At 54.6% G+C, this 23,427-nt stretch overlaps 2 protein-coding genes across 7 annotated transcripts; one reads left to right on the top strand and one right to left on the bottom strand.

Annotated features, from left to right (window-relative positions):
- Window positions 1-5,742: 5,742 nt before the first annotated feature.
- Window positions 5,743-9,448, bottom strand: C11H11orf68 (chromosome 11 C11orf68 homolog). 5 transcript variants are annotated; one of them, XM_075939004.2, is made up of 3 exons: window positions 9,373-9,448; window positions 8,396-8,585; window positions 5,743-7,896 (listed from the first exon to the last, which is right to left on the bottom strand). In XM_075939004.2, the coding sequence occupies exon 3, from the start codon at window positions 7,866-7,868 to the stop codon at window positions 7,128-7,130; it is 741 nt and encodes a 246-aa protein (XP_075795119.1). In that variant the 5' UTR covers window positions 7,869-7,896; window positions 8,396-8,585; window positions 9,373-9,448; the 3' UTR covers window positions 5,743-7,127. The 5 variants fall into 5 exon arrangements, with proteins under 5 accessions (XP_075795119.1, XP_075795116.1, XP_075795114.1 ...); XM_075939001.2 differs by having other exon boundaries at window positions 9,270-9,402; XM_075938999.2 differs by having other exon boundaries at window positions 9,264-9,399.
- Window positions 9,449-10,590: 1,142 nt separating this feature from the next.
- DRAP1 (DR1 associated protein 1) lies at window positions 10,591-19,913 on the top strand. Of its 2 annotated transcripts, XM_075939005.2 has the most exons (7): window positions 10,591-10,744; window positions 15,667-15,739; window positions 16,168-16,261; window positions 16,778-16,897; window positions 18,616-18,706; window positions 19,138-19,223; window positions 19,674-19,913. In XM_075939005.2, the coding sequence occupies exons 1-7, from the start codon at window positions 10,703-10,705 to the stop codon at window positions 19,825-19,827; spliced, it is 660 nt and encodes a 219-aa protein (XP_075795120.2). In that variant the 5' UTR covers window positions 10,591-10,702; the 3' UTR covers window positions 19,828-19,913. The 2 variants fall into 2 exon arrangements, with proteins under 2 accessions (XP_075795120.2, XP_075795121.2); XM_075939006.2 differs by lacking the exon at window positions 16,778-16,897.
- The last annotated feature ends 3,514 nt before the right edge of the window (window positions 19,914-23,427 follow it).

Genomic DNA, 23,427 nt, shown 5'->3' on the forward strand with positions numbered 1-23,427 from the left:
GCACCTACTTCCCTCAGTGGGAATTCACCATTGAGGATGTCAGGATGCCCGTGTGCATCTTGGGGGATGCGGCCATACACCAGCGACCTGGACCACAGCCAGGCCACCTTCAAAAGCCACCTGGCCCTGGCCCACAATCCCGTCGAGTGCACCTTTGGCCGTCTGAAGGGATAGTTTAGGTTCCTCCTGACCTGCCTGGACGTGGGGGTGCACCACATCCCAGAGGTCGTCTCGGCATCTTGCATGCTCCACAATATTATTGAAGGGAGGGGGGAGGCCTTCCTCCTGGGGTGGATGGTAGGTGAGGGCCAAGCTTACCAGCTGCTCCACATAGCTGCCACCTGGCAGACCAACTGCCACAGGGTTCGGGTCCGGGAAGTCCTCTGGGTGATGCTGGACCAGGCCCCAGAATAGGCCACTCCTACACCTCTGCAGGGATGCCCCTGTGCCCCCACTTCCTGCTCCCATCACCACCCCTTCTTGCCACCCTTCCCTCACCTCCCAATAAATAAAATGCACTTGCTGTACATAAGGCACTTTTTTATTTACATGGGGAAGGGAGTGCACTGGAGGGAGGAGGGGACCCTGAACTGGGAGGGCCTCATGATGGATAATGGAGGCCTCTCCCACCCCCACAGGTGCGGGGGCACTTCTGCCCCTTGGGCCGGGTCGGGGCAGGCTGCACTAGGAGGTGCTGAGGGTGGGGGACCTCGGGAGGGGGCATAGGCAAGGCAGGTGGAGAACCAGGAGTGGCAAAGGGGAGCCTGGCAGCATTGGGCTGCTGCACAGGGCCCATCTGGTTGGCAGTGGTGCCCAGGAGAGTACAGACATGGTTGCAGCGCTCCAGGTACTGGCCCCACACCCACTCCCGCCACTCCGCATCTGTGCGGATCTTCTCTGTCAGAGTGCACTCCATGCGCTCAATCGTGCAGACGTGGCGGCGGAGCAGGTGGTGGCAGTCCCACTTGGCTTCTTTGCACCAGTGGGATGGGGCTGGAAGGTTCCCTTGCTGTGGGTCCCACTGCAGGAGAAGCAGAGGAGAGCAACATGGTCAGTGAGCCCTGCCCCAATGGTGCTCCAGAGCCCCGTGCCCTCCTCCCAGCATGTTACGATGCCCGGGGACAGGTGTGGCTGGTGAGGGGGAATTCCCCTGGGGTGGAGGGGGGGTCCCAAGGTGGCCCAGGAGCCCCCAGGGAGGCCACATGTGGTGGGGTGGGGCCTGTTGTGCCTTCCCCAGGGGAAGCTACAGTGTCCCAGAGGTGGCCATGGATGTGTGTTGTGTGGAGCACCCTTTAGGCTGTGTGGGGTTAGGCCTGCAACCTTGGGGCTGGCCTACTCCTGGCCAAACCTCCCGTCCCCCCAATCTGGTTGAGCGGAATCCCTGGGGTCCTAGGCATGTGCTGGGGCTAGCTGCTGCTTCTCTGTGCCACTTGGTCAGGCTGCACGTAGGGTTGCTGGATGGTTTCAACAAAATTACCGGACACACTTGACATTACATGACAATCTACATTACATCTTATTAAAAAATCCCAGACGTATATTTTCTCATTTTTATCCTCTCAATTTGTTTCCTGAACAGAGAGCTCAAATACTGGACTGTCTGGTTCTAAACTGGACACCTAGGAACCCTAGCTGTACGAGGTTGCACGTGCTGCATGCCTCTGCGCAGCATGTGGCCAGGCTGTGCAATGTGCTGCTACCTCTCCCCCATCCTGTGGTCCCTCTCCCCCCTGCCCCCCACCAGCACACTTGCAACTGGTAGCCACTGCACTCACCAGACAATCTGTCGCTGGCTTCGGAGGATGCCTGGGACACATCCTGAGTGGTGCTGGGCCGGGATGGTGAGGTCTGGCTGCTATCTTCTGCCACCTCCTCCTCCTTGTCCGAGGACCAGTCTCCCTCCTCCTCCGGTGGCCTGGGTCGGACCACTAGGGTGGCCACCGCCATGTCCACCTGGGACAGCAGGGGAGTGGCCCCTTTGTCCCGCAAGATTTAGTGCAGGCGGTGATACTGGGGACAGGCAGTGGCTCTGCCACCCCCATGCTCGCTAGCCCGCACATAGGTGAGGTGCAGATCCTTCATTTTGGCCTGGACCTGTTCCAGGGTCCAGGCCGGGTGTCCCTTTGTGGCCAGTGCCTGGGCCATCTGGACAAAAATGTGTGCATTTCTCCTCTGGGACTTGGGGTCCCAGAGGGCCTCCACCTTTCCACAGAGGTCCAGGAGGGCAGTCACCTGGGTGGTGCTCCAGCATGGAGCCCACCGCTTGCTGCCCCTTCGGGCCTGCTGGGTGCTCTGGGGTGGCTCCTCCATGGGGTGTGAGGGAGCTGGCTGATGCTGGGCAGCTGCCATTCCTCCCTCTGGCTGCTCCCTGGGCGGCACATGGCAAATAGCTGTGTTCCATGCCTGTGTCTTTAAGGGGGGGCAATTAGGGGGAACCAATGAGTGGTGATTGCCTGTACGGAGTGTCGGAGAGGCCACCTGTGTTTTTCACTGGAGGCCAATTCTTGCACAAGCACGTGCTTGCCGAACGTCCACACTGCCCTCTTGTGCAAGACTGCCTGCACAAGAGAGCTTAAGCCTGATCGAAAACAGCATAGCTCTTGTGCAAGGAGCCGTCTCTTACCATGCCATACTGTACATTTACTTGCGCAAGAGCGGATGGGCAGTGTAGATGCTCTGCGGATTCTTGCGCAAGAACAGCCGTTCTTGCACAAGAAGCCGTGAGTGTAGACAGCCCTAGTGCGGTTACTGAGCACTGCAAGTGGTACCTAGACCACAGCAACAGTTAAGATCAAGAGACCTCTACAGCATGGGCTAGAAGCCAGCTGGCTTTTAGTTCAGAGGGTAGAGGCTCCTATACTCAGCTCCAGAGGGGTTCAAATCTGCCTGGTGGTGGTTACATCTACACAGCGCTCTTACCTCGAAATAAAATGCTGTTCTGACAACTCCTTTACCCCTGGTGGATTAAGGGTTACAAGGATACCAGAATAGCACACCCATTATTTTGAAATAACAGGTGTATTTAAAGATGCAGAATTGCTTTTTCAGAATACTTCCAGTATTCTGAAAGCCCCACTGTCTAGACATAGCCAAGGAGTGTGGGTGAAATTAGCCCCACATCTTCTGCTCTGCCCTTTCTCTGAGAACCCAGCTGTTCCCAACTATACTCCAGATCTGGCTAACACCTCCAGTGTCTGACCATGCACCCTCCCTGTGGTGTGGGTAGCAAAGAGGCTTCACCCTGGTTTTGTTGTTCTAGGAGGGGACCAGAAAATGTTTAACAAAAAGACTTGCTTCACTTTTACTCTCGAAATTCTGGTCTTAGTCCAGTAGGGTGCCGTGGAGTGTACATACTGGAAATGTAGTGTACATACTGGAAATGGTGTCACAGCACTGACCACTTACACAGGCTTTAGAGTGTCAGGCAGTGTGTAATCCAAGTTTTGTGCAATTACTTAATCAAAAAACCCCTTAAGGATTCACTTTCACTCTTTGTGGGAAGTGCCAGATCAGTCCCATGTAGGCCTGGGTTTTGGCCCTGACCACAGCCAGTACTAGGTGCAAGAATCTGCTAGTAGCAACTGTGGCATAATCTTTTCCTTTGGAAGTCATCCTGACCCCTAATTGTTGAGCATCTTAAGTTGTTAACCCATACAAAACTTGTAGTTAGCAGTAACTAGTGTGACTAGCTGTTCTTACCCAGATAAATGACCACTTGCTCTGTCAAATGTGCAGTCCTCTGATCGTTTCACAGGCTAACTAGACCTTTCTGCTTTCACTGGTTAGCTCCTTGGTATGCTCTGCCTTATGGCCCAAAGTGCCACACTCTCTCCCATAACTTGATATCCTTTTCTTCCCTCTTGAAGATGAATGCTCCAAACCTTCCTTCCACCAGGCCCAGATTGTGCTCATCTCTTCTCACCCTTTAATTCTGCAGTGAAATTCAGTGGGCATTCCCATATGCCCAGAGGGTCCAACCTGGCATTCCAAATCAAATCCTCTCTAGCATCCCGGCTGGAGGGTCTTGCTCAAGGTCAGCTAATCACCAGATTGGGGGCTGGGAAAGAATTTTCCCCTGGTCAGATTGGCAGGGACCCTGGAAGTTTTCACCTTCTGTGGAATGGGGTCACCTGCTACACAATCATTTATTTTCTGCCATTGCAAGGCCCTTGGGGAACCCTCAGCCCCTCTTGTTCTTTCCAGGGCCCACATCAGGTTAGTATCCTGATTAAAATGCTTTGGTCTAACTAAAGTAATTGTCAATACAAGGGGAGTGGTGAAAGTGAATGGCTTGTAATAGTCAAGACTATCAAACTAGCTAATCTAATGGGCCTTCCTGGTCTTGAACTATCAAACATCAAGTAGAAATCCACCATTCCAGCTCCCCCCCCACCCATTCAACTAGCAAAAGAAAGCACAGAGAACTAGGTAGATCTCACCCACCACATTCCCTATGACACAGTGGACCTAAGGGAACTGATTCACAGGCAGCTCAGGGAGAGGCAGTGATGGGTTGTCTGGTTTTGGAGCAACCACTTCCCCAGCTTCTGGACCTTAAGAATTGCTGGCTGTTGGCCCAGAGATGAGCTTAAAGCTGAAGTCCAAGTGAAAAACTAGAGATTCCCATTCCCTCTCTCTGCTTCCACCCTAATGCCATTTAGCCCCCATCCCAAGTTAGTAGTAGGCATGGTGAGATGGGGTCAGAGCAGAGGTGCTGTGACTGAAATAAGAGTTAGAAATGACTTTTGCCCTTGTGGCTAATTGGGCCAGCTGGGAGGTGCCATTACTTGTTCAGAGAACCTGGGGGAGCGGGGCAGGAGAGAACTGCAAATCAGGACTTCTGGGCTCTAGTGAAGAATGCTAGGTTCCTGTGGGCAGGGATGAAAACACACCATCCAGGACTGTAGCTAAAGGGAGCTCCCAGCCACAAGCTATCCTTTCATCCACCTCCCTTTTCCAGCACATCTTTCTGGGTGCTAGTGCTGCCCCCTGCTAGCTATGCACTTCTACGGTACGTCTAGACTACATGCCTCTGGCGATAGAGGCATGTAGATTAGGCTACCTGCACTAGGAAAATGAAGCAGCGATTTAAATGATCAGCTGTTTGTCGGCTCAGTGCGGTAGTCTGGACGCTCCGCGGTCGACATCAAAGGCATTTGTCAACCTCCCAGGTATGCCTCCTGGGATGAGGTTTACCTAGGAGGTCGACAAATGCCTTTGATGTCGACCGCGGAGTGTCCAGACTACCGCACTGAGCCGACAAACAGCTGATCAACTCAGCGCAGCAGCCATTTAAATTTAAATGAAGTGGCGATTATTTAAATTGCCGATCCATTTTCCTATGGGGGGTAGCCTAATCTACATGCCTCTGGCGACCCCTAGGTACTCCATGCACTGCTTTCCCTCCCCTGTGCAGCCCTGCAGGCACTCCCAGCTATTTGAGTCTCTCTACAATTCTGGGCAGAGATGTCTGCTCTAGGCTGCCTTAATGCCAGGCATCAAATGAGAGGACAGGGCTATGTGAGAAAAGCTTTCAAGTACACCAGGGTGAAGGTAAGGCACTTTTTCACCATCCTTATTGCTCAGCACCCCCATAGGACAGCTACTTGCAGCAATGTAGGACATGTCTCCCCCCACCCCTTTTGCACAGAAGGGGAGATGCTAACAGTGCTTTGGGCCTCCAACTGGCATTGGGTCTGCCCCACCAGGGCATTGTGGTCTCACCCCAGGAAATAAAAACAATTGTCCACTGAATGGGGTTTTATTAAGCCTGTTTACACCTCAAACACCCATTGGGCAGCTGGGAGAAAAACATTCAGCAAGGAAGACCCAAACCCTCCAGCAGCCCTTTGCTCCATCCTCATCACCAAGAGTCCTGAGAGTTCAGAGAAGATCCTTCCTGCTTCCCCTTCCCCACCAGAGTGGGTCAGGATTCAATATGATCAAGACCACAGGAGAGGCATTTTAAAGACAACTTTTACATAGACCTGGGCACTAACTCTTAGATCAGGTAGGGGGGCTCCCAGGCTGTATCTACCCCCCCCCCCCTTGACTGTTAAACCCTCCTTTAGGACATTTAATAAACAGCACTATTGAGGGGACTCATTGCACAGCCCTTTTCCAGGGTGTGTACAGGTGTACACAGACTGTATGTTCTGAGAGTTCTTCAGGGAAGAGGCTCAGTGAAGGGCCTACATAGAGTGTCAATGGAACACCTGCGCCTCCTGTTTTCCAAGCAGCATGGTCCTGTTTCTGTGATCATGAGAAACCTTAATGGGCCCTGCATAGACTCGACTGTGGCTTCTTTCATGTGGCAGCTCTGTCCACCAAGGGCTGCAATGGCTGGAGAACCAGTTTCCAACAACCCTCTCAATAACATCAGCCAGCTGCTGCCATACAAGCAGAGCTTAGGCACATCGCCTCTACTAAGTGAGCTCCATCAGATTAGGCTTTCCTAAGAGACAAGCTGCTGGGACCTGTGACACTTTACAACATACGAGCAGAACCGGAAGGTGGTAGCACAGAGTTGAACTCACAGCCCTAGCTCTCAGCTATATGGTAGCACAATGGAGTTAAGCTTGCCAAAGGGACAGCAGCAAACCCCATGGGCTTTGGGAATATAAAGAGACAGTATCAACTGGTTGCAACAACTTCCACGGTCTTCTATCCGAGTGACTGCAGCTCAAAAGAGCAAAGGGGTCTTTCCAGGGAAACTGAGAGAGGACCATGTTAATACAAGCCTTGCTTGTGCTGGAGTGTACCAAATGTGGCCGAGAATACTGCAAGATAGTCACCTGTCATCTTTAAGAAGCATGACCAGCAGACACAACATCTCCCAGCGGCCAATGCTCCTCCCTGCTGTTTGACATCTCAGCCAGCTGCAGATTCTAGCAGAGCCTCTGCCCTTTGAAGAGGAAGACTATTACAGAAGCATGGAACATTACATGCTGGGCTTGTAGTCTGTGTGAGGCCTTCAAATGACTCTCACGTCTATGTACATCAAGTGCAGGCCACCTCCAACAAACCAGAGGAAACCAGTTTCAAAGCACAGTTGGGAGGCATTGGTGCCAGATGCCCATATTGGAGAGGGGAAAGGGGGAACTGCCAGACTGCGCCCCTCTCCCCAGCTAAGTCACCTCAGTGTTGCTGACTTTGTTGATGATACGGGAGCGGCGGGGGATGCACTCTAAGTCGAACTTGCTCTCATAGATGGTGGGGCAGAGGTGCCAGCGATTGTCCCGGTAGATGCCTAGATAGGTATAGACATCAGGCTTGTAAGAGAGCAGGCACTTGACGCCGGTTCCCCGGATGGCAGCATCCGCATCCATCACTTTCTCCTCGTCAGTGAAATCATCTGTGTAGATGCAGATGACATGCTTGCGGTCCGAGCTAGGATAGCAGGGGCTGACCTTGGCCACCCCAAAGCGCCCCTCCAGCACTGAGCGGGCGATGCCACTCCAGGCATGGTCCACTTTGAAGCCAGTGTCCAGGTGCATCAACCACTTGCCAGTGAGGACACGGTGGTTGAGTGCCAGCTCACGGATAGTGTTGAAGGTGACATGGCGCCCACTGATCTGAAGCCGCTCCCAAGCCTCCTGCAGCCCCACCACGTCACCTGACTCTGGGCAGTAATTTGGGCCATAGATGGCAATCCAGCCCACAGGCTCAGTGCGGTGCTCAGGATCTCCAAAGCGAGACACCCGTGAGGGCTGATAGGTCTGCAGCCACTCCTCAAACTCAGCCCGGGGGGTCTTTCGGGCATCAAACACCAGCCAGGGGTCCATGTCAGCTGCCATGGACTCAGCGGCCAGGTGCTCGGCCGAGAAGGCCCCTTCCTTTCCTGCATCCCCATCATCCTGGTCTGACATCACTCACTGGCCTCTGAAGGAGAAGAACCTAGGATGGAAGGGTCAAGGAGATGGGAAGCAAAATTATGAAGCACCATCTAATCCAATCTCCACAGCAGAGCCCAGGATACACTCAGCTGCTAGTGTCCATCCCTGAGTACCCTACCCAGTAATAACAGAGATTCCTCAACATCAGTGTTTCCCAACCTATGGGTCAGGACCCAAATATGGGTTGCCATTACATTTCAAAAGGGTCGCCAAGTGTCTTCGCAGGTGGCTCTGCCCCCTCGCCTCCCCCTGTTCTTGAATTGCCTTGGGTCACCAAGTATTCCTGAATTGTCAAAAGGGGTCTCCATCTGGAAGAGGTTGGGAACTGCTGCTCTACATCCATTACTACTCCAGTCTTCTACAGGACTCTGGCCACTGTGGATGGAACCCCCATTACCTCCCATGTCCCCAATGCAGGACTATGCCCTGTAGCCCATCCCATTGTCCTCTGTTGATTGAGGCACCCAATTAGTTCCCATACACAAACCAGAATAATTTACCTGCTGCTCATGGGCTGCCGGAGAAGTGAACACAATGCAGGATAGGTATTCAAACGCAAGATGAATGATCAGGGCTGAGAATGAGCAACGCTAACATAAAGACCACATGGAAATTCAACTGAGGATTTATCTGTTGCTCTTGGCAGGCTGCCTACTGTATGCACCCCACAAAGATGCTGCCTTGACTTTCCTATTAGAGAAAAATCAGGTTTCACTGTGGATAAAGAGCAGAGAACACTAAATGATCCAGGGAGCCCACAAACACGCCTATGCCGAGGGGTATAAACTTAAGATCCCCTGACAGTGTCTTTTAAACTTCTCCTAGACCAGCTGGACTCAGCTGCTTCCATACTGGGACCCTTCCCCATATAGCACAGCGAGAGCACAACGCTTTCACTACACACACCCTCATCTACAGAGACGAGCAGCATCCATTCCCTTGCCACAGCACAATATCGGTTAGAGGATCAGGACTCGGCTACCCTGGGAGATGCTGCTGGGGGCACCGAGCGGGACACGCGGCTTCAGGAAGCGACTCGGGGAGTTAGTTTCATTAACCATCCCGCAGACGGGACCATGTGAAACGCCGAAAGGGGGCGGGACTCGCCCTGCAGCCGGCCCGAAGCAAAGCTGGGAAAGACACCGGGAGTCTCCCCGCCGCCCCCAAGAGCCGGGGAAAGGACCCAGCCCCCCGCTGCCCAGCCCCCAACTGGGAACGAGACGGGCCATGCCCCCGGCTGCACGGGGAGGAACCATCTGCGCGCGGGCCGGGCCTAACGCCCGCGGGTCCCTCCACGCCCCCTAGCGCCTCTGACCCCGGGCGGGGCCCACCCCGAGACAGCTCCGCAAGCGCCCGCTCCGCGCTCACCCTCACCAGCCCCCTCCCGCGCTCAGCTCCCGGCCGGCCCCATCCTGCGGCGCGCTGCGCTCCGCCCACGCGACGGATAACGGCCACTGGGGCGGGGCCTCGGCCTCACCCGGATGTGGAAACGCGCGGAGCCGGGATGTGGGAAGGCTGAAGCTTGAGTGGGCGGGGCTAGAGAGCGAAAGAGGGTGGGAGGGGCCTAAAAGCCACCAATCCACTCCAGCCCCGCCCCTCGGCCGGTGACTGTGTCTCCAGCCCAGGCGTTCCGGTGTCTCTGGGCGTGGGAAGTTTCGTGGGGCCTGGCTCCTGCCAGGAAGCTGCAGCTGGTGTTGCGGTGGCCCCTGTCAGAAAGTGGAGCACGGCCTCCCCGAGCCAGTGGCGGGCCCGTAGTGTGACCCTGAGCCGTGTTCTGGGGGGTAATGGGTGTCCAGGATGGGTAGGAATGGTGTCTCTAGCCTCTGTTGGTCAGGGGTTGGAAATGGACGACCGGAGAGGGATCACTTGATGACTCCCTGTTCTGTTCACTCCCGCTGGGGCATCTGGCATTGGTGGCTGTGGAAGACAGGACACTGGGCTAGATGGACCTTTGGTCTGACCCAGTATGGCCGTTCTTATGTCCAGTCCCCTCTGGTGTAGAGCACAGGGGCCCTGGCCCCCTCACCCGGTGATGAAATAGATCCACTTCTAGGATGGGCACAGGGGCTGTTGCTACAGAGCTCCCTGGCCCAGCTTTCAGATGTAGCAAGGGAGGGCCCATGGCTGCGAGGGGGGGAAACAACCAAGGACGCTAGTGCACAAGCACTCCCTCTGCCATCCGTAGTGCAAGGAAGACCTCAAACCCCTGGAGGGTGATCTGCATATAACTCACTCTATGGGCTTAGGGAGAGGGGGTAGCCTGAGACCCTCCATAAGGCAATGGGGAGGGCATAGGAACTTCACAGACCCCCATCTCTGGTACTGGGGGCTAACCTAGGACACCAGGGATCTTCCAGGAGTGGGGAGTAGCTGTAGAGCAGGCAATCCCAGGGAACTGTGACTCTTGGAGAGCATACCTGCTTTCTCTGGGGGTGCTGGGAGGGGGAGGCGGAAAAACAGGTGGAAGGCACCAGTGGGGAAGGAGGTGGACAGAGCAGAGTTACGGGCCCCACGTCCCGGTTCTGCGGGGAGGATGAGCCCGAGACAGGAACTGCTGTGAAGAGAGGGCGCCAGTGCTAGGGGCGGGGAGGGGGAGACGCAGGGTGGCGTTTGTGCTGGGGTGGCCCTGCGCTGAGTAGGGTGCTTTGGGGGGGAAGGGCAATGGATGAGCGCTGGCGTGTTCCGGCGGCGCTAGGACACTGGCGGCCGGGGCGGCGCAGGAGACGCAGGGAGCCGGAGGGGCGGGGCGCAGTGGGGCGGGCTGGGGTCGCTGCTGCCGCTGCTGGAGTCTGAGCCTGAGCCCCGCGATGCCGAGCAAGAAAAAGAAATACAACGCGCGCTTCCCGCCGGTGAGTGCGGGCCGGCCCCGGGGCCTCCGCTAGCCCCCGGCCCGGCGTAGCGTCCCCAGGCCGGCCTGCTTGTCCCCCGGCACCCCGCCCTCCGGGCCGGCCGGCCCCCCCATGCCCCTTAACTCCTCGGGCCGTCCTTACCTTCTGTGTTGGCCTGGCTCCACCCGGCATCCTTCCTAAGCCCCCCCCAGCACCAGGCCGGCCTAGCCCCCCCTTCCCCCGATACCCCTTAACTCCCCCGGGTCAGTCTAGTCACCCTGACACCCAGCTCCCGGGCCACCTAGTCCCTTTTCTGATACCGCTTAACCCCCTGGGCCTGGCCTAGCCACTCCCCCATCTCCTTCATCTGCCCTCCACCCTTAACTCCCCTGAGCCCAGCCTAGCTCCCTCCATGGGTTCCCCCTAACCCCACCCCGGTCTGTCTTCAGCCTACCACCTTCTCACACCCCCTTCCCCCCTCTCCAGATCTTCCAAAGTTCTGGACCCAGCCTAGGTCAGCCTGAGCCTCTGTGAATGCTGCATCCTCGTCCCCACTGGCTTGTCTGACCTAGCTCCCTCCTTCCTCCGCCCAGTCCAGTCCACCAGGCCCAGTCTTCATCCCCCTGCCTCTGCCTCCCCTTACCCACCCCAAGCTAATATTGTCTTCCTCTATAGTGCTCACATAGAGATACTCCTGCAGCATCCTCTTTTATGTGCCCCTCATACTTTCATTATCCACTTCTCCCTGTAGTGCATGCCCACCTGCCCCACTCAAGACTTCCTTGCTCTCCCATAAGGATGTACCTGCTTCCCTCTATTTGGATCCCCTCTGTCCCATATTAAGGATTTAAGCATTGGGCAATTGACTAATTGGATAGTCGATGCATTTTTGCTACACTTCAAAAGCAAAAGCACCAAAGCCTGGGATCAGTGGGAGGACTCCCCTGATGATCCCGGGCTCCATGCAGCGCTGCCGCTTTGAAATGCTGCGAGGAGCCTCACATCAGGTTCCCTGTGGCATTCAAAGCAGCAGCAGCACCACATGGAGCAGCTGACCCGGGGCTCCGTGCAGCGCTGCCACTTTGAAGTACATCCTTCTTCCCCTCCCTTGCTGCAACTATCTGATACAGGCAGCAAGGGAGACAGGGGGAAGCAACTAGTCCGCTATCCTGTCAACTATCCAATAAGCATTTCCTTATCGGATAGTTGACTAGTCCTTCACATCCCTACCCCATATAGAGTTTCCTTCCAATACTGCCCACTGCTAATCCCCAGAAGGATGCCCCTTCCCTCTGTAGCCCTCCATTTGAATCTTCCACCTCTTCAGGGATCCTAGGATAACTCCCTTCGTGAGGAAGCCTCATCTTCCCTCCCTGACCTCTTTGGTCAAGGCCCCCAACCATAAAAGGGCTCTACACACACACACCCCTTAACCGTAATGAAACTTGGCCCCCGTTCAGAGGTTCTCTTCATGCACCCCCTCCCAAGGGATGATGAATCTCCCCCCAATCCTTTGGGACCCACAGCTCTGGTGGGCCAATGGGGGAGAATGTGTGGTTCAGGTTATTCTGTCTGGTGGGATTATGGTCTTTCAGATGAAGGGGACTCAAGTTTCCTGGATTCTATGCTTTGTTCTGGCTGGGGAGTGGGGTCTAGTGGGTTACAATAGGGATGGGGTTGGGGGGAGGAGCAGGCAGCGTGCACAAGAGCCAAAACTCCTGGGTTTTAGCCCCAGCAGTGCCATCTATGCAGTCCTATTCAGGGTGGAAGGGACACTTCCCTCCGCTCTCCTTTCTATAAAATGAATTAATTCTGGACCTGCCTCTCCTGGGACACTACTGTAGTACCTGAGGGCTTCAGTGAAAAGGGGAAAGATTGTTTATTGATATGGCAGGAAGAAACTGCTACTGTATGAGAAGGGGATATATTTACTGATTGTATAGGTCTCCTTTCCCCATGGAATTCTCACCACAGTGTGCTCGCACCACAAAGCCCTCCTTTTCTATCTTTGTCACATCTTCCGAGTTGGGGTAGTATGGAAAATGAAAGCTGCCTGATCAATTTCACCTCTTCTCAGTTTCAGTTCCTCCTTTCTTATGTTGGGCTCCCTGATGCCAATTGGGGAACCTTCACCATCCTGACCACCACCACAAAATCACTGAAATCGGCATTACCATCCGCAAGTGATTAAAAATCCTTCATCAGATCCTAAAAACATGATTTAAAAAAGAGAATCATTGGGAGGTGCAAGGGTTTTTTTTATTTGCCTTTTGCTCTGGTGGGAAGCAGGGATGTTAACTTTAGATTAATTGGCTAATTGAATAGCTGATGCAATTTGCATTGACTATTTGCTTAGTCAGTAAGGGCACCTCCGCCTTTGAAGTAGCAACAGCCCTAAAGTTGTTGCTACACTTCAAAGGCAAAAGTGTTGCAGGGAGCACGGGGCCAAGGGGGGACTCAAGCAGTCGCCCACTTGCCCCATACTCCCCATGACATTTCAAAGCGGACGCACCTCCTGGAGCCCGGGGTCAGCTGGGGACTTGGAGTCCCCAGTTGACCCCGGGCTCCATGCAGCACTGCCACCTTGAAACACCAAAGGGAGCCTGGTCTCAGGCTCCATGAGGCATTTCAAAGCTCAGCGCCACTTGGAGCCTAAGGTCAGTGGGGGAGTCCCCAGCTGACCCCAGGCTTCACGCAGTGCTGCGGCTTTGAAGCACCCCCTCCTCTTCCCTCTCTCTCTTGCTGCCTATTTCTGATAGCAGCAGCAAGAGGGAGAGCAACTAGTCGACTAGTGTGTCGTCTATCAGATAAACATTTGTTTATTGGATAGTCGATTAGTCATTCACATCCCTAGTGAAAAGGACCTTTTAAGGGTCAAGATGTGATTCTATCTGCATCTCTTGAATCCACAAGCTGGGGATTTTAGAGTGAAGTTGACAGTAAGATTGTGAGAGCTGGCAGCACTGACTCTAGCTTCTATGCCCCTTTGGTTCCCAAAGCTAAAGCTCTGACTTTGTGGTTGGGGCACCAGGTGAAGTTGGAGATCTGGGTTCAGTGCCTGGCTGTACTACATGTTCTCCCTGCGACCTTGAGCAAGATATGTCTCTTGGTGCCTCAGTTTCCCCATCTGTAATAAAATTTTCTCTGTTTAAAGAGTGACTTCATAGGGCAATGACTGTCTCACTTTCAGTCTGTGAAGCACTTGGTGCAGCCAGGGCCCTGAATTTGGGCCAGGATCCATGCAGTGCCCAACATAATAGGGGCCCCGGTGTTGAGTTAGAGTCTGTGTGGTACGTGGCACAGTCGAGCCCCCCAGTCTCATGTCAGGCTCTGTGCAGAACTTGGCACAGTGGGGGGCCCCTAATCTTGGGTTGGGATCTGTGCATTGCCAGGCACAACAAAGGAGCTCCCAATCTCAGTTCAGAGTCTGTGCAGTACCTGGCATGCCAGAAAAGGCAAGACTTGTGACTTAGCTTTGATCCTCGCTATTTTACACCTGGGTTGTGACAGCTGACACCTTATGCTTTGCCCCCTTAGCTGGATGCAGGCCCCCTGACATGAGGGTGAGGGGCAAAGGGGGCAATCGCCCCAGGGCCCAGTGACTCAAAGGAGCCCAGGGCTCCCAGCCACCGCTGCTGATACTGCAGCGACGTAAGTCCCAGGCCCTTGAAATCGCTGCTGGAACACTGCTCCGTGAGGCACTGAGGCCTGCCGGAGGCCCAACACCATGCATGTGGCACTGAGGACTTGCTGCCTCCAGCTCTGCCCCTTGTGGGGGCATGGAACTGGGTCCCCTGGAAGCTGTCGGCTCCCATGGCTGGGTGTAGGGGATTTTATTGCCCTGTGACATGGATACAAACATCCTTTGGTTTCAGCATGCTCCAGTCCAGTGGAGGAAAGTGTTGATTTGTGTCTGGAGGGGTGGGTGAGTTTGAACCCTAGCTTGCGAGGGGAGAAGGGGGCCGCTGCTGTGTTGCTTAGGCACAGGGAGGGTTCCCAGAGCCATAACGGGCAGGAATAGCTCTCGGTGAGACTACCAGTGCCCTTGGAGCTTGGGCAAGCAAGGAAGGAGTTGACCTCTCAGCCTTGGCTGTCCCAAAGGACCTAGTCACCAAAGAAAGGAGCCAGTGACCCATGGAATCTCTGCTGGAGTGACCAGCTCCCCAGGGGCACAGCATGTGCTGATTGTTCTCAGTGAAGGGTGGCCTAGGGCAATGTTTCCCAATTGGTGCTCTGCAGAACCCTGGGGTTCCGAGAAATGAAAGTAAGGGTCCTGTGAGAACTCAGCACTCCCCGCCCCCTCTTAAAGAGACAGAGCCTTTTTGCGGCGGGGCACGGAGGGTCTTTTTTTTTTTTTTTCCTCGACAAATTTTACTCTGGCAACCCTAGGAGTTCCTTGAAATTCTTTCAAGCTGAAAAGGATTCTGTGGCCCAATAAAATTGGGAAACACTGGCCTAGAGAAAGGGTGGCAGCGTCATGCAGGAATTAAGAGGTGCATGGCACCTATGTCTGGAGATCTAAAATCACTTGAGAGGAGTGGATGGGGCTAGTGGTTAGAGCAGAGGCTTGCTTGCCAGGAATCCTAGGATCTATCCCAGCTCTGGGAAGGAAGGGGAGTCCAGTAGTTAGAGCACATGGCTGGGAATACACAAGAGCTGTACAAATCCAACCCTAGGTCTGGGCCTGGCTAATTCCAGGGGTAGGGAATAGAATCTGGGACCTTTTGCTGTTAGGGCAGCAGACAGGGCGGTTCAGGGGAACAGAGGATGAGATGTGGTCAGTGCCACGGCTGGGACTAGAAAGCCTTTCTCTTTATGGGGTGCTCTCTCTGGTCCACACAGTCATGGTCTTAGCATTAGTATTGACGGGAGTGGGGAGCCCTGAGGGCAGTTCATAAGACCCCATCCCTGATAGTAACTGTTTCCTTTCATCTCTCTCCCAGGCCCGGATCAAGAAGATCATGCAGACAGATGAGGAGATTGGGAAGGTGGCCGCTGCTGTTCCCGTCATTATATGTATCCTTGGGAGTGCTGTTGTGCTGAGCTCCCACTCCTGAACCCCAAATGCCACCTTGTGGTCTGGGCAGTCCTGGGGATCTCCCTCCCAGCCAGGCTTGGTTCATCATCCTAGAGGTTTCATTGTCCCAGCTAGTGGCTAATTACAGCAGCAGGTTACACAAAGGATCAGAGGCAGCTTGTCTAGTGGTTAGAGCAGGGGGAGGCTGTGAGTTCTGAACTCCGGAGTTCTGTCTGAGCTCTGGGAGGAAAGTGGTGTTAGACCGGGGTCGTGAGAGGGAGTGGGAGCCAGGTCTCCTGGATTCCATCCCCAGCTCTGGGAGGGGAGAAGAGCTATTGGGTCAGAGCAGGATGGGAGATGGCTGGGAGCCAGGACTCCTGGGTTCTGATCCCAGTGCTGAGTTCCCTTAACCCTTGGCTTGCCCTAGCCCGGGCGCTGGAGCTGTTCTTGGAGTCGCTCCTCAGGAAGGCCTGTCAGGTGACACAGTCCAGAAATGCCAAGACCATGACCACCTCCCACCTGTAAGTACCCCTTTCCACCTGTGCACCCCTCTTCTGCCCAGCTGGGGACTTTGTGACCCAACTCTTGCAGTACTGGAACAAAGAAATGCCAGATCTACTCCACAACCAGATCAGCACAGCTACAGACAGACCTGTCTCACTTAGAACAGCGGGTTGGGTGCCAGCACTCCTAGGTTTCATTCTCTGCTTTGACACCCATTCACTATAGCACTTTTAGATAGTCCTTTCCCCTCCTTTGTGCCTCAGTTTCCCCATTTTCAAATGGGGAGGTAGGTGGGTTTGAGTCACTGATCCCTAGCAGGACTGAAGCTCAGGGAGGCAATGATGATTACTGTGTGCGGAAGAGAGACTTTAAACCCTGCATCCCCAGCTGGGCTGGATACACCATGGGGATCCCTATTAGTCCTCAGGAAGCCAATAGGGTCTGGGAAATTGAGGGCTGGGGAAGAGGTTTCTGAGAGTGGGGGTGCTGCAGTCCCCTCCCCCAGAATCTGAGTTGCTCTCCGTTCCCTGCAGGAAGCAGTGTATAGAGCTGGAGCAGCAGTTCGACTTCCTCAAGGATCTGGTGGCCTCGGTGCCCGACATGCAGGGAGACGTGGAGGACAACCACGCTGAGGGAGAGAAGGTCTCTAGGAGGTGGGCAGTAGGCGGCGTTGTGCTACAGGGAGGGGGGTGAGAGGCTCAGTGGGGAGGTTTGTACCTTGCAGCCAGTGCTGGCTAGGGATGTTAGAGACCGTGTAATTGAATAGTCGTGTAACCACATGAAATTTTAGCCGTTACATGATTATTTGATAGTCCCCGGGGGCAGAGCTGGCAGCCAGCGTGCTCCCGGCCCCATTCCCGGGGAGGTGTCTGCCATCCTGCGCTCTTGCCTCTCTATCAGAGGCACCAGCACAAGGTGGCAGGCAAGAGCCAGTCCACAAGGGGAGCCTGTTTAAAAACCAACTCCCTGCGCAGACGGGCTCCCGCCTGCTGCCCCCTGCTGCTGCTGCCTCTGACACAGAGGCAGCAGTGCGGGTGGCAGGAGCCCCTGTCTGTTGGGGCTCCAAGCACCCTGCAGACCGAGGCTGCTCCGGCATGGAGCAGCCCCCTGTCCGGGGAGCTCGGACCCACACAGACAGGGGCTGCTGCTGCAGAGCAGCCTTTGTCTGCGGTGTTCCAAGGCTCACTGTGGACAGAGGCTGCCCCATGGGATGCTGGAGCAGCCCCTTCCTGTGGGGACCTTGGATGTGGGGACAGGGCCTAGGCAGCTCCGCGGAGCCAGTTGTTGGCTTCCTCCAGCACCAGTTCCTGTCTGCCCCCCTGCTGCCTCTGTAGGGGGAAGCAAGGGGAAGGGGGACAGGTGGCTCCACAGAGCCGGTATGCATGGAGAGCTGCACTCTTGGCTCCCGCCTGCCCCCCTCGCCCTCCACACTGCTGCTTCTCTATCAGGCAGTGGGTGGAACGGGCAGGCAGATCCAGTGAACATGAGGAGCCCGGCAGACACCAGCTCCCACCTCTCCTCCCCCTGCTGCCTCTGATACAGAGGCAGCAAGGCAGGGAATGTGTGTAATCAGCAGGATTAACCGATAAGCCCAGGCTTATCAATCAATTGTGTAGTCGTCTACACTTTGACATCCCTGCTGCTGGCGAATGCTCCCTGAGGCACTGTGCTACAGTGAATGAGGCTGGGGCTCAGTAGAGGGCACTCTGCCCTCACAGCCCACGCTGGCCTTTATTCCCCAGTGTGCTGCAGGGAGTGTGGTGGGGCTCAAGAGGGGTGTGCCTCCTCTTAGTCACTGCTAGCTCTAGCACAGCACTAGGGAGTGCTGTGTTGCAGGGAGACACTGACAGACGGTGGTTACCACAGATGCTCTCACCCTTCACTAAGAATTTGAGAACAAACTCCAGTGTCCAACTCAATTCCAATTCATTCTGCCTCCCAAAACCCCTGCTTTGCCCTCAGAACTAGGCATGGGCCTTCTTCATGCTTCCTAGCGGAACCTGGGCGTTGTTGCTGTGTGCTGTTACCCAGCCACCATACCACACACCAGAGATGGCTGCACTCCAGCCCTGTTGCAAAGTGATTCCTAAATGCCTCTTCCCCATTGCACCCCCAGGGGATTGGAACACATTACCGGTGATTGTCCCAGTAGGGAGTGCTGTGGCCAGTTTGGGAGCTTGACAAGTGGAACCCCAAAGTGTGGTTCAAGGGTGTTGGGGTTGGGATGTGACCGGGGAGCCCTGGCGTGAAGCCAGGGGGACTGAGTGACCCAGGATTGAGGGGTCAAGGGATGCTTTCTGCATCAGTCTCTGCTGGAGTCCCGATCCATTGACAGAGCCCTGACTACTCCTTGGTCTCTCTCTGGACGCAGGGGCCGGAAGCCGGGCAGTGGGCGGAAGAACGGTGGCACTGGCAGCAAAGGAAAGGACCCGAAGCAGTCAGGCACAGACTCTGAGCAGGAGGTGAATCTAGCAGGAGGTGTCTCCCAGCCCGCAGGCTCCTTCCTGCATGCAGTACTGCCCCCTGCTGGCTGAGCTTTGCTGACGTGCATGGGACACTGAGGGCCGGGGGAGAGGTTTTAAGTCCTTGTGTGGGATAGATGGTGAAGGTTCTTCAGAGGTTGCCCATCTTGGCTGCCTCCCTGTATGGTGTATGAGCTGGGTATCCACAGAGGGGTGTAGGGTCTGGTGGCTACAGCAGGGGGTGCTGAGAGCCAGGTCTCTTGGGTTCTATTCTCAGCTCTATCGTTTCCCTTTTGTGGGACGTGGGGCTGAGTCCCTTTCCCCTTTTCCTGCTCAGTGTCCATGGGGCCAGCTCTGGGGAGCATGAGTCACTGTGTCCCTCAGGTGGTGCCATCTCCATGCTGAGCCCCCTGCTTAACCTGCTTCCACAGGATGATTCTGAGGACAGTGAGAGCGATGGGGAAGAGGAGACGTCCCAGTCTACACCCCCCAGCCGCCCCACCACTCACTTCCCCAGGTATGAATCGGAGGCTGTCCAGTCAGGAGCCATGGCCTGCCAAGCCAGGCACTACCTCAGTAGGGCTGAGGGACTGGGCATTGCTGGCTAGTGTTTAGATCTTGGGCTAGGGGGCAAGACTTCTGGGTTCTGTCCCTGACTGAGGGATGGGAGTGGGATTGAGGGGTTAGAGTCGAACTTTAGCTACTTACGGGGAGTGGGCGCTGGAACCCTCATAGCAGAACATATGCTCTGGATGGATCCTGACTTGTGGGGCAGAGCTGGGGGCATAACAAGCCAGATGGGCCTGTTGCCCTGATAGAGGGGGTGGACACCAGGCTGGATAGGATAATGGGGATACTGGAAGAGCCCATGGATGTGATTGGGCCAACGGCGGGGGTGAGGGATATGGGGTAGATGATCTTCCCTCCCCCACACTAATTTTCTTCCTTCTCCCCGCCCTGGCTCCAGCTCTCCAGCGCCATATTTGCACTTCACCTGCCCCCCACAGTCCTCCATGGCCATGCCTGTCTCCGTGCCCCCAGCCCTGCCTGCCATGATGCCCTCTGCTCCAGCACCCCCTGTCCCAGCGCAGGACGAGGAGGAGGAAGATTATGACTCGTAGCCCTGATTCCTTTTAGTTTATTTTAGTTGCTGCATTCGACGGGGGAGGGGTGGTTCTTAAATTTATTAAAAAAAGAGAGAAAAGCATTTTACCTCCATGTGGTTTGTTTTTATTGTGTCCTTGGGGTGGGTTCGAACCCCCTGATTCTCAGAGCCCAGCTGGCCTTGTTCTGTCATTCCTCTCTGTGGCGCCTTCCCTACTGGACCAAGCATGACTGAGCCAACCCAGTGATTAGCTGCAGATGTCTCCAGAGATGGGAATGGGTACAAAACAGCAACCCCAGCTTGTGAATCCTTCCCCCGACTTTGCATCGTGGCTTGATTTCTCCCTTCCTCAGCCCGAAGGAATCCCAGAGAATCTAAGGCTAGTGGTTCTGTTGGCGTTCCGGGTGTGATCCATGCTTTGTCTAGGACACTCTGTTCCATTCCAGGCCTCAGTATGGTCAGGCTGTCAGGTCACAGGGGCTTTTTTGGTGATGGGTAGGATTGTTTGAAGTGGCACCCTCCGGTATGCCCCCACCCAGCAACTCTGGCTTGTGATGGGGGGGCTGAGCTTCATTTTCATTTGAAGCAGGACATTTGGTTCCACGCCAGCCCTGGTTCAACGTCCCCCTTTTCTCTGCTCCCGGCAGGGCGCTCTCTGATACTGAGATGGGGGCTCTTTGTACTAGCGAGTCCTAGTCCATTGGAGAGGAAAGGGACACAGTGACTCTCACAGGCAGCTTCTTCTCCCTGCCCCCATCACTGCATGTGAAATTGACTCAGCTCTAATGATTGACTGGGGATGAATCTGAAGTAGGGGATGTAACTAGGGCTGGAGAGGGATTCCCCCCCCCCCCCCCCCCGAAAGGATTTAGTGTCTCTGGACATGTCTAATCTGCACTTAACTGCATCTGCCACTGGAAGATAGTCCTGTGGTTTCGCCCATCAGAATGCCACACACACAGCTGTCCTGGGCTCTGTATGTTCTCATTCTTTCATGCCATTTGCACTCCATCCTCCAAGTGGGACTGGGAGCCAGGGGTCCTGGGAAGGGAATGGGAAGTGCTAGGAACTAGGACTCCTGGGTCCCTTTCCCGTCTCTCTTTCCCTCCCAGGATATTTAGTGGATACAGTCTCCATTATTTCATTGTTACTAAACCCCAGGGCTCCACCACCCCACTGCTGTGAAGTGTAGCCCTAAGGGACAGAAATTTCCACAGGCCCTTTTCACACCCATCTGTCATAGGCTGTTTCCATGAAAGGGTGGGCCTTGGCATCCCTTCAGGGCAGGGGTGCTTTAAGCTATCGGGGTGGGGAGCATGAGGGGTGAACACTGGGTGGCTTGCAGCCACCTTGAGAGCTGGGATGTTGCGACTTTTAACACATTTGATTTTTGTATCGACTCAATAAAGTTCTGATTTCATTAGAATCCTTTTGTGTTTGGAATGAAATTTACAATGGTGTGGTTCTTATTGGAGAAGGCAACAGAGCTGGCCTGGACTCCTGGGTTCTATCCCTAACTTGCCACTGATTCTGTGCGTGTAGACTTTAGCACAGGGATGGGGAACCTTTTTTGGGTCAGGGGCCACTGGCCTCCAGAAAAATCAGTTGGGGCCTTATAAAAGTGAGAAGCAAAAAATAACAACAAAAAAACCCTCACAGATGTGGCCCCTGACTGAGAAGGAGAATGACACTCCCCACATTCCCCTTGCACACCAGAGCCTAGTGGGGCCCAGGTTAGTAGATTCTGTGTGCTCCAGCCCCGCAGGGGGAGGAGGCTGAAGTGCCAGCACAGGCTCCCCTGTGCTGTGGGGGAGCCCTGAGCCTTGGGAGCCACATCGGGTCCCTGGGCCTGAGGTTCCCCACCCCTGCTTTAGCAAGTTCCTTCCCCTGCTATCTCTGCAGGGAGGAAAGGGCCATGGCCCCTCCCAGGGGAGAGCTTTGTCAGGGTGTTTGTGAAGAGCTGTGGGGTCCTTGACAGCTGCAGGGTCTGGTCCCAAACACTTGCGCCATTGGCTGGGCTACATCCCTCAACCTCTTCCTTTCCCTGGCCTGGCCTATGGCAGTTCCCTGCCCAGGTGAGAGTCCACCTCTCTCCAACCCTCATTGGCCTAAGCTGGTAATTTGTCTCCATTCCCCTGCAGACTGCTCCTGCACAAGAGTACACACATCCCTGTGCTCTGAGTCCCCTCCATATCTCCCTAGAGGTGGGTGTTTTAGGGATACCTGGTTCTTATGCCCCAAGCCCCACCCTAATCTTTGATGACTCCTCCACTCTCCTGGAGTCACCAAGGGACTAGCTTATAACCCTCTTCCTAACAGTGCCCACACTCCACTGCAGCTCCAGTCTCCTCCCGGCCCCCTGGTACAAATGCATCCTGCTCTCCAGCACCTGCCTCTCTGAGCCCCAACTGGGCTGGTGCCCCCTCCTCTCTCCAAGGTGGGACAGGGAGGTATCTGCACCCTGGGAGGTCTCGCTCCCTCTTCTAAGCACTTTGGAAAAAGTCAGCTCTCTCCACAAGTAAATGCTGGTTCTCTGAGGCGATGTCTAGACTGTAGTGCTTTTTAGCAGTGCCACGTCCAAGGAACGCGTCCGCTTTTTCGGAAAAAAATTCAAAAAAGCGGACACACTCTTTCACTATCCCTGTAAACTTTGTTCTATGAGGAATAAGGGATGTGTCAAAAGAGCACTTTTTCAATTTGGTGCTGTATAGATGTGCCAAATTTCAAAAGAGCCTTTTTTGAAAGTAAATCAGAAAAAGACACACAAAAGATACCTTTTTCCGATTTAACAGTGCAATCTAGACGGAGTCTGAGAGGATCAGCCACTAGAGAGGGGACAGAGTTCCCCTCATCATGGCCTACAACTGTGTAGAAGCTGGTGCTAGAATCCAGAGCATTAGGAGGACTCCTAGGCTATGTCTACACTTGCGGCTTCTCGTGCCAGAAATATGCAAATGAGGCTAAGCGTGACATATCACTGAGCCTTATTTGCATACCTAATGAACCACCATTTTTCAGAAGAGGCTCTTGTGCCAGAAGGAGCTGTCTACACTGCCCCTTCTTGCGCAAGAAAACCCTCTTGCACAATGCCATTCTTCCTGAAAATAACTGACGTAACGGCATTGCGCAAGAGGGGTTTTCTTGCGCAAGAAGGAGCAGTGTAGGCAGCTCCTTCTGGCGCAAGAGCCTCTCCTGCAAAAATGGTGGCTCATTAGGTATGCAAATGAAGCTCAGCAATTTTCCACACTTAGCCTCATTTGCATATTTCTGGCACAAGAAGCTGCGAGTGTAGACATAGCCCTAGGTTTTCTCCCAGACTCTAGGGAGGCCTTACCAGGCTGGTGGCCTTTTCAGGAGAACCAACCACAGATTGTTGGGCCCTGTAGAGGGCTGAGCTGTGAGAAGCAAAAGCTCATACTGAATAGACTAGTGTTCCCATTGTCATAGTTATCAAGCTAATCCCAGGATATTAGGGACACAAGGGGACTTCCCCACAAGAGGTATTACCTCACCCCCTTATGTTTCTTTATACTAGTGACTAGTTCCTCGTGCTCAGGAATGGGGCATCTGTGTTGGCTGACACTAGGTCAGAAAAGCTGCAAAATGAACAGATGTC

This window comes from Pelodiscus sinensis, chromosome 11 (assembly GCF_052426305.1).
Source record: "Pelodiscus sinensis isolate ZL-2025 chromosome 11, ASM5242630v1, whole genome shotgun sequence".
NCBI classification, from domain to species: Eukaryota; Metazoa; Chordata; order Testudines; family Trionychidae; genus Pelodiscus; species Pelodiscus sinensis.